The sequence below is a fragment of the Lethenteron reissneri genome, chromosome 43 (genome assembly GCF_015708825.2).
Source record: "Lethenteron reissneri isolate LAM-NWPU_2019-01 chromosome 43, ASM1570882v1, whole genome shotgun sequence".
NCBI lineage: Eukaryota > Metazoa > Chordata > Hyperoartia > Petromyzontiformes > Petromyzontidae > Lethenteron > Lethenteron reissneri.
In genome coordinates this window covers 2843157-2856869 of record NC_083821.1, presented here as the reverse complement: position 1 = coordinate 2856869, position 13713 = coordinate 2843157, and the positions used below count along the sequence as shown (strand labels likewise).

General features: G+C 49.5%; 1 protein-coding gene across 1 annotated transcript in view; it reads right to left on the bottom strand.

Moving 5' to 3' along the window:
• The window catches only part of LOC133353277 (kelch-like protein 29), an 88748-nt gene extending 81367 nt beyond the window's left edge, over window positions 1–7381 (bottom strand). Inside the window, exons 1-2 of the mRNA XM_061569386.1 lie at window positions 7304–7381; window positions 1066–1422 (exon numbers count right to left, since the gene is read on the bottom strand). Of these exons, the coding sequence (XP_061425370.1) occupies window positions 1066–1353 (288 nt within the window). The 5' untranslated portion in view covers window positions 1354–1422; window positions 7304–7381. The remainder of the gene's footprint in view (window positions 1–1065; window positions 1423–7303) is intronic.
• Window positions 7382–13713: the final 6332 nt, after the last annotated feature.

Genomic DNA, 13713 nt, shown 5'->3' with positions numbered 1-13713 from the left:
ACAAGCAGTCAAAATGCAAACAAAAATAAACAACTCTGATAATGATAATGATATGCACTGTCCTTGAAGTTGATTGGTCCACACCCGAGACAGCTTTTCTTAGAACCTAGTCTCCAATGGTGTTGGACCATTGAGTTGTACGCCTTTTGGCGTCATCTGGTCCAACACCAATGGAGACTAGGCTCTAATAAAAGCTGTCTCGGGTGTGGACCAATCAACTTCAAGGACAGTGCACATGATTATCATTATCAGAGTTGTTTATTTTTGTTTGCATTTTGACTGCTTGTGTTGTAGTTATTGCAAACATGATGCCTTGTATAAAGGTGTCAGTTTTTGTACCAGTTGAAAGGGTAAAAACCTATCACTAAGGTTTGAGTGATTTCTTAACTCACTCTGTATTCATTGGCCAGACATAACCCACTCACTCACTCCATGCCATCGCTGTACAAAGTTTCCACTGTTGCTCATCATAAGCGATGAAGATGACAATGACAACCCCGAGGACGATGATCCCAATAGCGATGATGACAGCGATAATGACAGCGACGATGGTGATGATGACGATGATGGATACTTTATTTATTTTACGATTTCAGTTTTTTTTATAAGGCGCAGCAGACCCAGCAAAGGGCTTCATTGTGCCGTACAGTAAAATGTACACGCAAAAAAGCATCTCCAGATTACCCAACATATCCTCGGGATACAACTGTTTTGGTTTCTTTCTAAATGGGGGCATCTCAGGCAGAGAGCGTTCCAAATTTGCGGGTCCAATGGAGCAAAAAAGCCCGAGCTCAAAAACTTTTTTTTTCCGAAATTGTGGCTCACCAAGGATCGTGGTCGCGCGTGACGACATCAAACCCCTTAGAAGGATCGGTCAAACATTGACGCTACTACTGAATGAGCGCTTTGTGAGTTAAGCATGGCGATTTGAATCGTGTAGCACGGAGTCCAGTAATGAGGAGGGACGACACACTGACGTCGAGGCTGACGGTGTTGACGATGACGACGACGGTGATGATGATGATGATGCTGCTGCTGCTAGCGTGATGCGAAGTCGGAGCGTACGTGCGTCGGCGGTTTGAGGGGCCCCATCCCAGCAGGGATGAGCGACGGAATGCTTGGCGCACTGGTTGGCAGCGGTAGCAACCCAGGTCTCCCCGAGCCGTGGTGGTGGTGGTTGTTGTGCTGCTGCTGATGTTGAAGCTGGAAGTGGTGGTGGTGGTAGTGGTGGTCGCCGCCACCGCCGCTGCTGCTGCTGCTGCAGCTGCTGCTGTCGCTCATGGCGTCGACGGAGCCCCGTTCCTTGCGGCCGCGGTAGTCGCAGCGGTCGTACCGCACGTGCGGGCGAGACATCGCGGCCAGGGGCCTCAACCGCCCGGAGCCTCGGCCGCGGCCGGCGTCGCCGCCAGCGCTGCGGCCACTCTGCGGGTAGAAAGAAGGTGTCAACGAGGACCACAGCTTCTTGCGAGGAGCCGGGTTCTTAACACGATTCGCGACTTGGATGGCGGCCTGCCTGAGGATACAACCACAAAAAAGTCAACACGTTCGTCAACAACGCCGTCGTAATTTTTAAAAGAAGATATCAAATCGGGCAACGTTTCGGGCAATGGCCCTTCTTCGTAGCACATGAAGCAGGTTTTGTGGACTTGGGGGTAGCAAGTTGGCCATACGATGGCAGTAACACCAATCCCCACTAAGCCCGAAGAAGCCTGAAGTAGATCAGGTGAAACTGATGGCAGATAAGGCTTCATGACCTGTGCCGCTGCTGCCGCCGCCACCATTGCACAATCTGCTGCTGCTGCATTCTGCCGTTGCTGGTAATTATTGCAAAGGAGTTTCAGGCGGAATGTTTCTCACCCGTGCCAACATGTAAAATAAATCATAATAAGTCGAACTAATGAGGGTTTACATGCGAGAGAAAACTGTAGCTCCCGTAAGAAAACCCACGCGTACGAGGGGGCAACACTCTATCCCTTACAGATGGAGCAGGTGGAGTCCACATTCGTTGTTAAGAAAAGTATAGTGGCTTGGGCAGGGCACATCACTCGAGGAGATGACGGCCGATAGACAAGACCGGCGATGGAATGGCAGCCAAAGGTCAGAATACGTTCAAGAGGGCAAATCCACCGTCCAAACGGACCGATAAGATAAGTTATCGTGTGCAAGAGTGCGGTGGATTGTGGCGTCGCGGGACAGTGAGGGAAGGCAGTGGCATAGGGAGGCCTTCATCCTGGAGTGCTGGATTACAGGTCACGTGCCTAGCCACCACCACGTGGCTAAGCCAGCGCTGCTGATAATCTTGTTTGTATTATTATAACACACTTATTGAACTTGCCGTGTTGTTCCTCTTCATATTCTTTGGAACCTTTGACGCTTAATATCTTAGGATTTTCATTTAATTTTCTTAATGCGAGCCACCCACGTTTTTAATTTAGCACATCAAATTTTATGAATTCCGGGGTCAAAATAATTAATTGTTCTACTTTTGAGTGCAAATAAAAGTGTGTGTACTGAAAAAATAGTTTTTACCAAATATTTTTAAATGTGAGAGTCATCCAAAATTAAACCGGTTTCTCTGGATTAAGCACAGTGAGTCGATTGTAATCATGTACTATAAATAAGAATGTACATTAACTGCCTTTGCACGAACATTAACCCAACAAAAATTGCGTCGACAATATTTCTACATGGCCAATGAATCACGGGCGAACGTCAAATTATCTCCCGAGTCCCCAAGTTTGTCGTCGGTGAAACTTTCATAAACACAGTAGGAAATGTAATAAGCCAAACCACGGAATTGTGCGTGAACACGCCAGACAAGGCGCCTGATGATAGATGTATCTCGTTGCATCGCGGGCCCGTCAGAGACGACCAAAACTCTGGCATTGAGGCCTTCATTCAGCAGTGCATAGCTGCTGCTGCTGATGATGATTACTGCGATGAATGTTCGGACACACACGAGGCAAAAACTCTTGCGGAACAGTCACGCTGAAAAAAAAATGTCAAATCCCATTGATAATTCCTAGAGCCCTTGAACACACAGAGTCAGCAAGCTGTTTCCTACCCGAGCTCTTTACGAGCTTAGCGGCGCTTATTGTCAGGAACGACCACCGATGCAAAGTCCACGACTTAGTCACTGAACCTGGCCACTCTTTAACGCGATCACCGGCGATCGCACGCGCCCATCGCCCCGCATGCACCTTGCCGAGACCTCGCCGAGGTTGAGCTGCCCACAAAAACCAGCGGCCCCGGTGGACACGCAAACAGTTGGGCCCGCGCCAAAGTTGCCACCCCCCCCCCCCTCCAACGTCAGCCAGCGTTTGACCTCAACGTTCGCACGTTTTGTCGGGCAGGAAAAGGCACGGCTCCCACGTCGTTTCTCGCACCGCCACGTCACGTGGCCACCACCCTGAAAAGCACAACGCTCTCAGCCTTGCCTAAGCCACCAGTTCAAAAGAGCGGAGCGCGTTGGCTGTGCCGCTGCTGAAGCCAGAGAGAGTTGAGGATGTGGCCTTGACCCCGTCAAGCAACGGTGAAACAAAGATACAACTGCAGACTGAATTTTTCGATTTAAAGCTTTCGTGACTGCAGGGATTCATCTTCTTGGTTCTTTTGGTAAAGTCACGTAGAATGGAAATAATTAAATAAAATAATAATTAAACTGCTGACTGGTTTCATTCTCAATTGGACTCGTCAGTAACGGTGCAGTGCGGCCACGGACGTCCACTGCTGCCCCTCCTGCTTCCACCCGGCACGCATTTGTCCCGTTGTGGGAAGTTCTCGTCATTCACACAGAGTGTTGGATTCAAACAAAACGTTGGGCTGGGAGGCGGATGCTGCCAGCCCATGGAATGGCCCAGCGGATTGGGGGGTTTCGGAGCCATTTGGATGAACGCTTTCCTCCTCTGCGTATGACTGCGTCCCGTGCGCGCGTGTGATTCGTCTTCGCGTACGCTCGTTACCACAGCGCAAATCCGTGGCCTGTAGCATGTCGCCTCATTATTGAAAAGCTCCTCTTGGAGCTCCGTTAAAGAGGCCGCGCAAGCGATTCCCCGATCGTTGGGCTGCGCCTTCAGATGCGGCGTCGGCGGCGGCGGTGAGCGTCACCGATGGCACGCGGTGACGCTCACCGAGGACGCTTTGTGGACGCAGTGCGTGTCGTGGTCGTGGTGCGTGTCGTTGTCGTCACAGTGCCTCCGTCGTCCTCGTGTGACGTCCGGTTGGGATGGGCAGAGCAGGCGGCGAAGTTGTCGTGGTTTTGTGCACCTCGGTGACTCGGCGGCTCAAACACAAACAGTGGCAAATTAACTCAACTTGGTTCACATTGACGGGGTAAAGCCCCCCTGAGCTCGGCAACTCTCTTTCAGTAAGTGACCTGCCACACGAACGAATGCTCAGCTCAACAAAGTGGCTTATCACGTGCGCCAGGTGGGGGGGGGGGGTGACATTATAGCCGCCGAATAATCTAATGGGGTGTGCGAATCCACTCTGTGCATCCCCTAGGTTGGCTCAGCCTAAAATTATTATCCTCAGCAAAAGTGATCAACAGCAGACCAACCCCCACGCCCAGAGAGCAGACGATGATTGATGCTGGTGACCAAGCATGCCCCAACCCCACCATGACATTAATAGGAGCTCGCTGACAGCGCTTGAAACCGCTATACTTGGAAACCTGGTCCGATTTAATATTGAAGTGCGTGCGTGTGCGTGTGCGTGCGCGTGTGTGCATGCAAAGACGTAAATATATTTAGGGGGGTGGAGGATGGGGAGGGGGGTTGTTTTTTGAGGTTGTCAGCAAAGCAACGTGATTCCTGATGATTTTTAAATCCTTTATATTAAGTTCACTTGCTTGCTTGCTTGCTTACGACCATGCAAATCTTTCAGTCGTTTTTTAACCCACTTCCCGTGATCCAATCGAGCTGACATTTTCCACACAGACTCGTTGTGCGTGACAATTAATGTTCGTGAAAAAAATGTTTCCAAAATTTTACACTTTTTAGGACTAAAATATTATATTTAATTACCAATTGCTTAATGCTGCCATGCAATCATCTGACCCATAGCTGGCAGCCATCTCAAGCCAGAGGACGAGAGGACTCTAGCCGCCACGCATATAAAGGATTTATAGTGAAAAACTTTGTTTTTACGGGTTATACTTGTTACGTGATCGACTTGTTTGTTGAACGCTGCAGTATCGGCAAGTGCATGTTGGGGACGATTAATACGCAGCGTGTCTCCTGTAGCGGCGGTGGTGCGGTGGGTAGAACATGGCGCTATGAACCAGGAGGCCCTAGGTTCGATTCCGAACCAGCGCCAAAATCATGATGATGGTCCTGACCCTCTCCTCTAGCGCCACCTTCAATCAAACCGCAATTAACGAGAGTGGTGAAGTATGGTCAAACACCCCCCCCCCCCCACCATGATCGATACAGCGTGGAGATGCTTACATAATCCAGCAGTGGACTGACAAAAAACACCACTGCTGCTTTGCTGCAATGACCAACTCAACACGCTCGCAAACATACCGTGGTCTTAAAGGTGCGGGGATAATATATATAACAGGCAACGTTTCGGGCTATGGACCTTCTTCATAGCGCGTGTGCATCGGGCAGCACGTGACGCGTTCAGTTTTGTTTTTACTTAATACGGGACAGCATATACGAATGTAAATTAAAATGTTCTATCATGGGTAGACAGCTGGAATTTGGCACAGATGTTTGTCGAGTTTGTGCCTTAGACTGACTGAAACATCTTCTTGGTTCTTTCGGTAAAGTCACGTAGAAGGGAAGTAATAAAATAATAAAAATAAAACATAATAAAACACAAGCTTCGTGGTGTTTCAGTCTTCACCTGAGGACGGCTGCTTGCATTGTGGCCGAAACGTCGTGAGAATTATTTTATTATGTTTTATTTTTATTATTTTATTACTTCCCTTCTACGTGACTTTACCGAAAGAACCAAGAAGATGAATCCCTGTAGTCACGAAAGATTTAAATTTACTGAAACATGTCTTATTATCATCATTATTATCATTAAAATGTTGATCCTCGAAATTCAGTGGAGAGGCGGCTGATTTGAGTGGCTGCTGAAACAGAGTCACGCTCAGCCTGGCGGTCCCCACTGCCTGCACAGCTACTGCCCCCATCACTTCGTGAGTGAACCGAGTAATTCGCCCCCCGCCCTCCCTGTGGAGTGTAACACTCGAGCCGATACAAAGTGGCCAAAGCTCGCAACTGTTCAGTGCTGAAACTTTCAAAGTTGCCGCAGCATCCGTGAGGACAAAACATTCCATTGATTGTTGGATCGATAACATTCTCTCTGCGAGGTATGGCAATACATAGGCAGTATATGCAAGCTTAATTAATCTCTACTCAATGTGAAGACTGATCTGTTCCGAAAACAGGAGCAGTACACACTCACGATCCCGTCTCACTAAATCACTCACTCGAACTCGCCTCTCTCACTCACTCACTAACTCACCCTCTCTCAATGCTCTCACTCCAACACTCACCGCTCTCACTCACTCACCGCTCTCTCTCTCTCTCACCTTACTCTTAACACACTCACCTCTCTCCCTAACACACTCACCTCTCTCACTCATTCTCACAACACACTCACCACGCAACGACACACACACACTCTCTTACTCACCTCTCTCACTAACACACTCACCTCTCTCCCTAACACACTCACCTCTCTCACTCATTCTCACAACACACTCACCACGCAACGACACACACACACTCTCTTACTCACCTCTCTCACTAACACACTCACCGCTCTCCCTAACACACTCACCTCTCTCCCTAACACACACAATATCTCACTCACTCACTCACTCACCTCTCTCCCTAACACACACACTCACTCACTAACACACTCACTCTCCCTAACACACTCACCTCTCTCCCTAACACACACTCACTCACCTCTCCCACTCACCTCTCTCCCTAACACACTCACCTCTCTCACTCATTCTCACAACACACCCCAACGACACACACACACTCTCACTCACTCACCTTTCTCACTAACACCCTCACCTCTCCCACTCACCTCTCTCACTAACACACTCACCTCTCTCACTAACACACTCTCACCCACTCACCTCTCTCACTAACACACTCACCTCTCCCACTCACCTCTCTCACTAACACACTCACCTCTCTCCCTAATACACACACTCTCTCACTAACACACTCTCACTCACTCACCTCTCTCCCTAACACACACTCACCTCTCTCACTACACACACTCTCACTCACCCACTCACCTCTCTCACTAACACACTCACCTCTCTCACCGAGAGAGACTGCACGAGGGAGCGAGCCAGAGATCGCGCGCGGCTCCTCTCGAGCCGAGCCGCGGCGATGTTGAGGCGGGCAACGAAGCGCGTGCAGTGACGACGATCCTCCCTCCCTCCCTCCCACCCCGCAAAGCCCTGACCGCCACCACACACACACTCGCTCGCTCGCTCTCTGTCCCTCCCTCTCCCCATCACACACACCACACTCTCTGCTTCCATGTCCCCTCCCTCTCCTCTCTCTTCCCTCCCTCTATTTCCCCTCCCTCTCTTTCTCCTCCCTCTCCCCATCACACGCTCTCTCTCTCTTCTTCTACGTCCCTCCCCTCCTCTCGCCCCCTTCCTCTTCCCATCACACGCACAGGGGAATAGGGGAGGTCACGAGTGCGCGCTGTTTGTAGCAGCAGCAGCACGGACCGCACCAAACTCCCTTGGCGGGGAGAGATTTTCGCGAAACCTCGGCGACGCGGCGTGCCGCAACTTGCAGGTCCAGTGGTGGTGGTGGGAGGGGGGGTACCATTTGGAAACTTGGCACGCATTCGCCTACAACACTGAATACTGCCACCTCGTCGCCCCCCCCCCCCACCTATTCCACCGCGGCAACCCGCCCCCATCCCCAGTGCCGGATGAAGCTAGTGGGGGGCCTGTAACATTTGTTATGAAGGGGCCCTAAATAAAAACAACACGTAAATATTAAAACACAAATGATGAACTTGCATTTTAAAGTAATTGTAATTTTTAATTAGCTATACAGCCAGATAATACGACTAACCGCTAACCTTGAACACCCGGTCGTTCATAAACGTTGAAGGTGGTATGGTACTATAATAATAGAGCAAGTGCAGAATCACTGTGCCGGGATTGCTAGCTTGAGAGTGCGGGACCCGTAGCTACATGTGTAGCTACTTGTGCTACGAGGATAATCCGCCACTGACCCCCCCATCCCACCTTCGCCCCAAAATAAAAGTGGGGCAATTGCCCTTCTTCGCAGAAGAAGGGAGCCATCGCCCGAAGCGTCGTCGATTTGTCAATCCCAATGGCAATTTGCTTCGCGTAGCGCTGTGAACGGCAGAAGGGGGCAGTTTGCCAGTGGCGTGGTAACTACATTCAGCAGCTCGGGGGCTGCAGCGAATCGGTCAGGTGGGGCCCCCGATATTATTGAAAACGTACTTCATGTTGGTTGTCAAAGGGGGGCTCAACTCGTAGCTTTGACCACCACGGGGAGCCACAAGGCACCCCCTTACCCGCGCCACGCTCGCTAACGCGACTGGCCCATGGGGGGTACGTTGGGTCAGCAGATGGATTAGGGTCTTCGCGATCAGCGTGGGAAGGAAGGAAGAGAGTCGGTGGCAGCCAGGGAGGGGCTCGGCTGGCCCCCTGGTAAGCCGTGTGGCTCATTTTCCATTTCCGGCTGAATTGAATTTGGGGGGGGGGCAGTTTTGTTGACCTGTATGGTAGCGGTTCGCTGGCTGCTGCTGCGGAACAAACCCAGCAGGTTCGCTCTGCTCCCTCCCGTTCTCTGTGTAGCCCTGTACGGCCCGGTTTGGGGGGGGGCAAGTCGTGTTTCGTGAGTGCCCATTAAAGCCAGTGCTGCCCAAAAGTGTGGCATGGTGAGGTTCAACACCGCGTTGGGCCGCATCTGCCACCTCCAGCGTTGTGATTTTTGTTGTTGTCGTTGTTGTTGGTATTTGCACCGCACAGAGGGTTACATTACTGTACCCATTTAAGGCTGAGTCGACCTAGAGGAGGCCCAGAACCGCAGGTGATATCACTCGCCGCTTGTGTTAGCCAAAGTCACTGCGCCACAGCGGTAAGAACACACGCACAGCACTGCTGCTCTCAGCTGTTGTGTGCCATATAACAAACAACAACAACAACAATGCACTGCACTGCCTTTAGCCAGTCGAGTTTACGGTCTCTCAAGACGCGTTTCCCTGCCTCGATCTGCTGCCTCCTAACCAAGAATTAAAGACAATTACCGTGTGCCTAGGAGATACACGAGATACTGATAACTGGGTCTCCGAGTCCAAGCAAAGGTTACCTAGTTGATCATTTAAGGGGCCGTCCATAAATGACGTCACGCACCTAGGGGGGGGGGGTCAGACATTTGTGACGAGGGGGGGTGAGAAATGTGACGTCACATCAAAATGCGCAACTTTAAATAAATATAGACAACACGTTCTACTTAATTAAATATACTGTTTAATAAATGTTTTTCCTACAAAATCAGAGTGCAGCGCCACATTAAATACGCACTACAATAGTTTTAAAGCGATTTGAAGCATGTTTTATTTGGGGGGGGGGGGGTAGCAGAGCTTTGTGACGTCATATTTGAGAGGGGGGTCTGACTTTTTGTGACGCCGTGTGACGAAGGGAGGGGGGGTCCCTAACAGACGCTGTTGTCTTCCTGTCCGAATGGACGGACAAATGCAGAGAAAGGGGCTGATCAATACGAGATACAGTAACGTCAGTAAACTACCCAGGCAGGCCTCTTTGAGACCCAAGACTTCTTGCACAAGTGGGCCCAGTCTAATGCTCTGCTAGAGTTGGAGGCCTGGTTTTGTAGCTCACGTCACTGCTCGTGCAAAAGGCCTCCATGCTGGCCAGCCGTCTAGGAACAGTGGCAGAGTGTTCAGAGTAAAGACAAAGATCCCGCCGTTATAGCCTCAGCAGACTGTTGGAGCAAGTGCTGTTAGTGAGTACATATGAAGGCCGGAACGGCACACGAGGGGATGGGTGGCCAGCACCACGCCCGACCGTCCTTTGTCTCCCGAGTAGCAATGTTTACGTACTGCGCCAGGTAATCATTTGTGGCTGAGTCGACCCAGGAGAGGCTCAGGACCGGTTCTAATAATCATCACTGGTGTTGGCCCTGAGCGGGAATCGAACTCGGGTCGCCGGTTTCGGAGATCAGCGCGCTAACCGCTGCGCCACCGCTCCCCGCCAGTGCTCAGAGTAAAGACACACACACACGCACACAAGGGGATATAACCCACTCAAAAGTTCCCCACAGATGTGTTCATAGATCCGCTTGATGTGCTGCCAACTTGTGGCTACCTAGAAACCGAGGCAGGTTCGGTTGGTCCACCAACCCTTGCATCTGAAGCACCTCCGATGGTTAGCGTGGTTGGCTACGTACGGTGCGAAGGAAGTTCAACATACGTGCAACATACGTGGCTCGCAACATTGCCCAGACTTTGCTTGTGGGGCATTGAATCGATGGCGCTGACGAGACCGTGCCGACGATGGGTTGTGTGAGAAAGGAGCGTGGCATGCAGTCGTGACGCCCGCCTATTCATTCGTTTGATAGCAAACTGACGACTTCCCATGCCTGTGGTGGTGGTGGTGACGAGCACGTGTGATCCAGCGGCATTGGAGGCGAGGGTTAGTGGATCACGCAATGGCATTTGTGAATCTCTCTCATTTCGCTGGGCTGCGAGCGCTGGGATGCACGGGCTTGTGGCAGGACACCCCAGGTTGGCTGTGCAGCACTGTGGTCAGTTGATTGATAAGCGTTTATAATCTTAAGCGCGCGTGTGTTTGTGTGTTTCCGTTGTGTGCAAGTACACAGGATAAGAGACAATGCTCTGTCTCTTCTTTGGGTCTTTCGGTAAAGTCACGTATAGATAGGTTCAAATAAAAATAACAACAAACTACGACGTTTCGATCGCAACACAAGTGGTCGTCACCCCCCTTTTTCCTGATGACGACCGCTTGTGTTGCGATCGAAACGTCGTAGTTTTTTTTTCTTATTTTTCTTTCAACCTATCTACGCGACTTTACCGAAAGATCAAAAAAAAAATAACAACCGATTTTTACCGAAAGTTCCAAACAATATGAATTCCTGCAGTCACGAGAGCTTTAAGTCAAGACGTGATGCTCTGTATGCGAGTGGCGTTATGTGCCACGTGGTGACCAGGCGATTGATTGCCAGCGTCATCGTCGTCACGCGCCCGACACGTGGGGGCCCCCCTTCACCGCACGCCGTGTCTGTCTCTCTCTCTCTCTCCTCGGTGGCGGGGGGTGGAGAGCCGCGATTCACAGGGACAATTGCAGCACTCGCCATGCCGAGTAAGCGTCGCCGGCAATGCGTCTCACTGTGACGAAGGCTGTGATTTTGGCAAACGGTGGTTGTCGGTTAAAAATAGACGACCGGCTACTGTGCGTTGGGAATTACATATTCACGGAATACTGTGGGGGCGGTGCTACCCCCCCCCCCCCCCCCCCCCGTCCTCACAACGTGCATCGTGGTTGTTGTTGTTGTCCTTCCTTGCAACTCCGATGAGCACCGTTAGCCACGTACGGTGCGAAAGAAGTTCAACATACATGCAGGGCTAAGGGCCGTTCGCCCCCCCCCCGCCCACCGCGTAAGCATGCTCGGGTTAATGGCATTAGCCAAATGTTCCAAACGCAGTACTCTCTGTTCAATATGAATCTCGAGGCCCGGTGAGACTCTTGTGGTCACAATGGCACTATTTTGCTTCCATTATTATCGTTGTTGTTATTATTGATAAGTACATTGCCACTCGAGTGCTCATTGAATGTTTACAGAACTGAGCCTGTTGGTGGAAACTCCGCATTTTGTGTTGAGTTTGCTGTCCCCCCCCCCCACCTTCTATTAGTGCGGTTGGCTACGTACGGTGCGAAAGAAGTTCAACATGCGTACATTGCTATGGCATGGGCAATTCTATCGATCAGCAAATAGCTGTTGAAATCTCACCGAGCCACGGTTGCGAGATGTTAACTACCTCGCCCAGGTATGCAGGAGGTCGTGGGATGCATCCCTACCCGGAAGCCTGTATATTCGTAATTTGCGTGTCTCTCTTCCCGTGGTCGCGTGGATTTTTTTTCCGGGTCCTCCGGTTTTTCCCTCCACATTTAGAAACACGCGTTTAAGAGTATTTGGCTGCTGTAGATTTCCACACCATAATCAGCCACGTCGCTGAGCTTTCATTTGTGGCCAGGTCGCTTCTGATAAAGAGCTGCATAGCTTAGTGGGCCTTACTTGGTAAAATAAAAACATAGTTTATAGTTTTAAGTGATACTAAATTCATGGAATCTAAAGGAGAATCATTGGCTTGTTTTAACTCACAAGCTTGTGATTGCGAGTTTGACATTGTAGCAATCACGCAGTCGTGCAACCTGACAAATAAAAAACATGGATATTTATTTAATTTTTAAAAATATATAAAGAAGTATTTTTTTTATTTTGTGCCGTAAGAAGGTCGTTAACTTTTGGCTGCTGTAGTGGCCCTTGTCATTACGGGCTTCAATAAATCACCTCGTACATTTTGTGATTGTGAATTCTAAGGATCTTCCTTTAAAGGCCGCAAAGGATGACATTTAACGCACAGTAAAATCAATTCTTATCAATGTAAAAAATAAACCCACGACATTTTATTTGTTTAAATTTAGGGCCCCTCAGCAATTTGATGCCCAGAGATTCATCGGTTTCAGTCATCGGGCAAGTTCAAAATGCGTTACAAATTGCTTTAAATCACGTACTAAACATTAACACACGTGCGATTCTCATCATCGTAATCATCTGTGGACCAAGTAACTTGCCTCCTACAGAGTGTGACGCTCAAGTTGAAAGAAAGTAGACAAAGTTTGGTGCCACAGAGGCGCGCAGTGGGGATTGGCGTAGGCCCTGGCTGCAGGGAATGAAATTATACAGATATATCTTTCGTATTTTTATACTAATTCGCTTTTAATATATGATTAAAACAACTACTTAATAATAGAAACGAGAATATATAACTTTGAAAGGAGCGTTGTAAAAATTTTCTACGCGATCCAAAAGTCTTACTTGTAAATTAATAATTACGCATATGAATACCATATTTCATATTAACACATTTTAATCTCGGAAGTAAGAACGCTGCGATCTAAAACCTGATGTAACGATACCTTTCAAGTGTGCAATTATATGTAATAGTAATGCAGTATCATTGCTTGTTTTCCAATTAATATTAATTGCTATACCTGCAGTTTCAGTTGTGTAATGGTGATGGCTGTTTTTTCCACACGCCCATGACGAAGTGATTGCAGACTTTTCCGGTGACACTGATGACCGGCTCTTAAACTTTTCGGCCGAAGTAATGGGGACCTTGCTCTTCCACGCGTCACGATTATTATGATGATTACGATCATTACGATGCATCTCAGGAGCAGTTTACATCACACATCTCATATCAGTGCACTTGGAAGGGTTGTGTGGAAGGCTCAACTCTCGCCTCCCGGGGATATTCATGGCAAAGCCACATGGCTTGTAAATCCACTTCAGGCCAGAGGGCACGCTTGCTTGCGTTGTGACGTCTCGAGGCAGGGATTTCATATTAAATTAACAACGTCTAGCCTAACCTTTGACAACCAATATCTGCCACGTGTCACATACATCAATGCCGGGT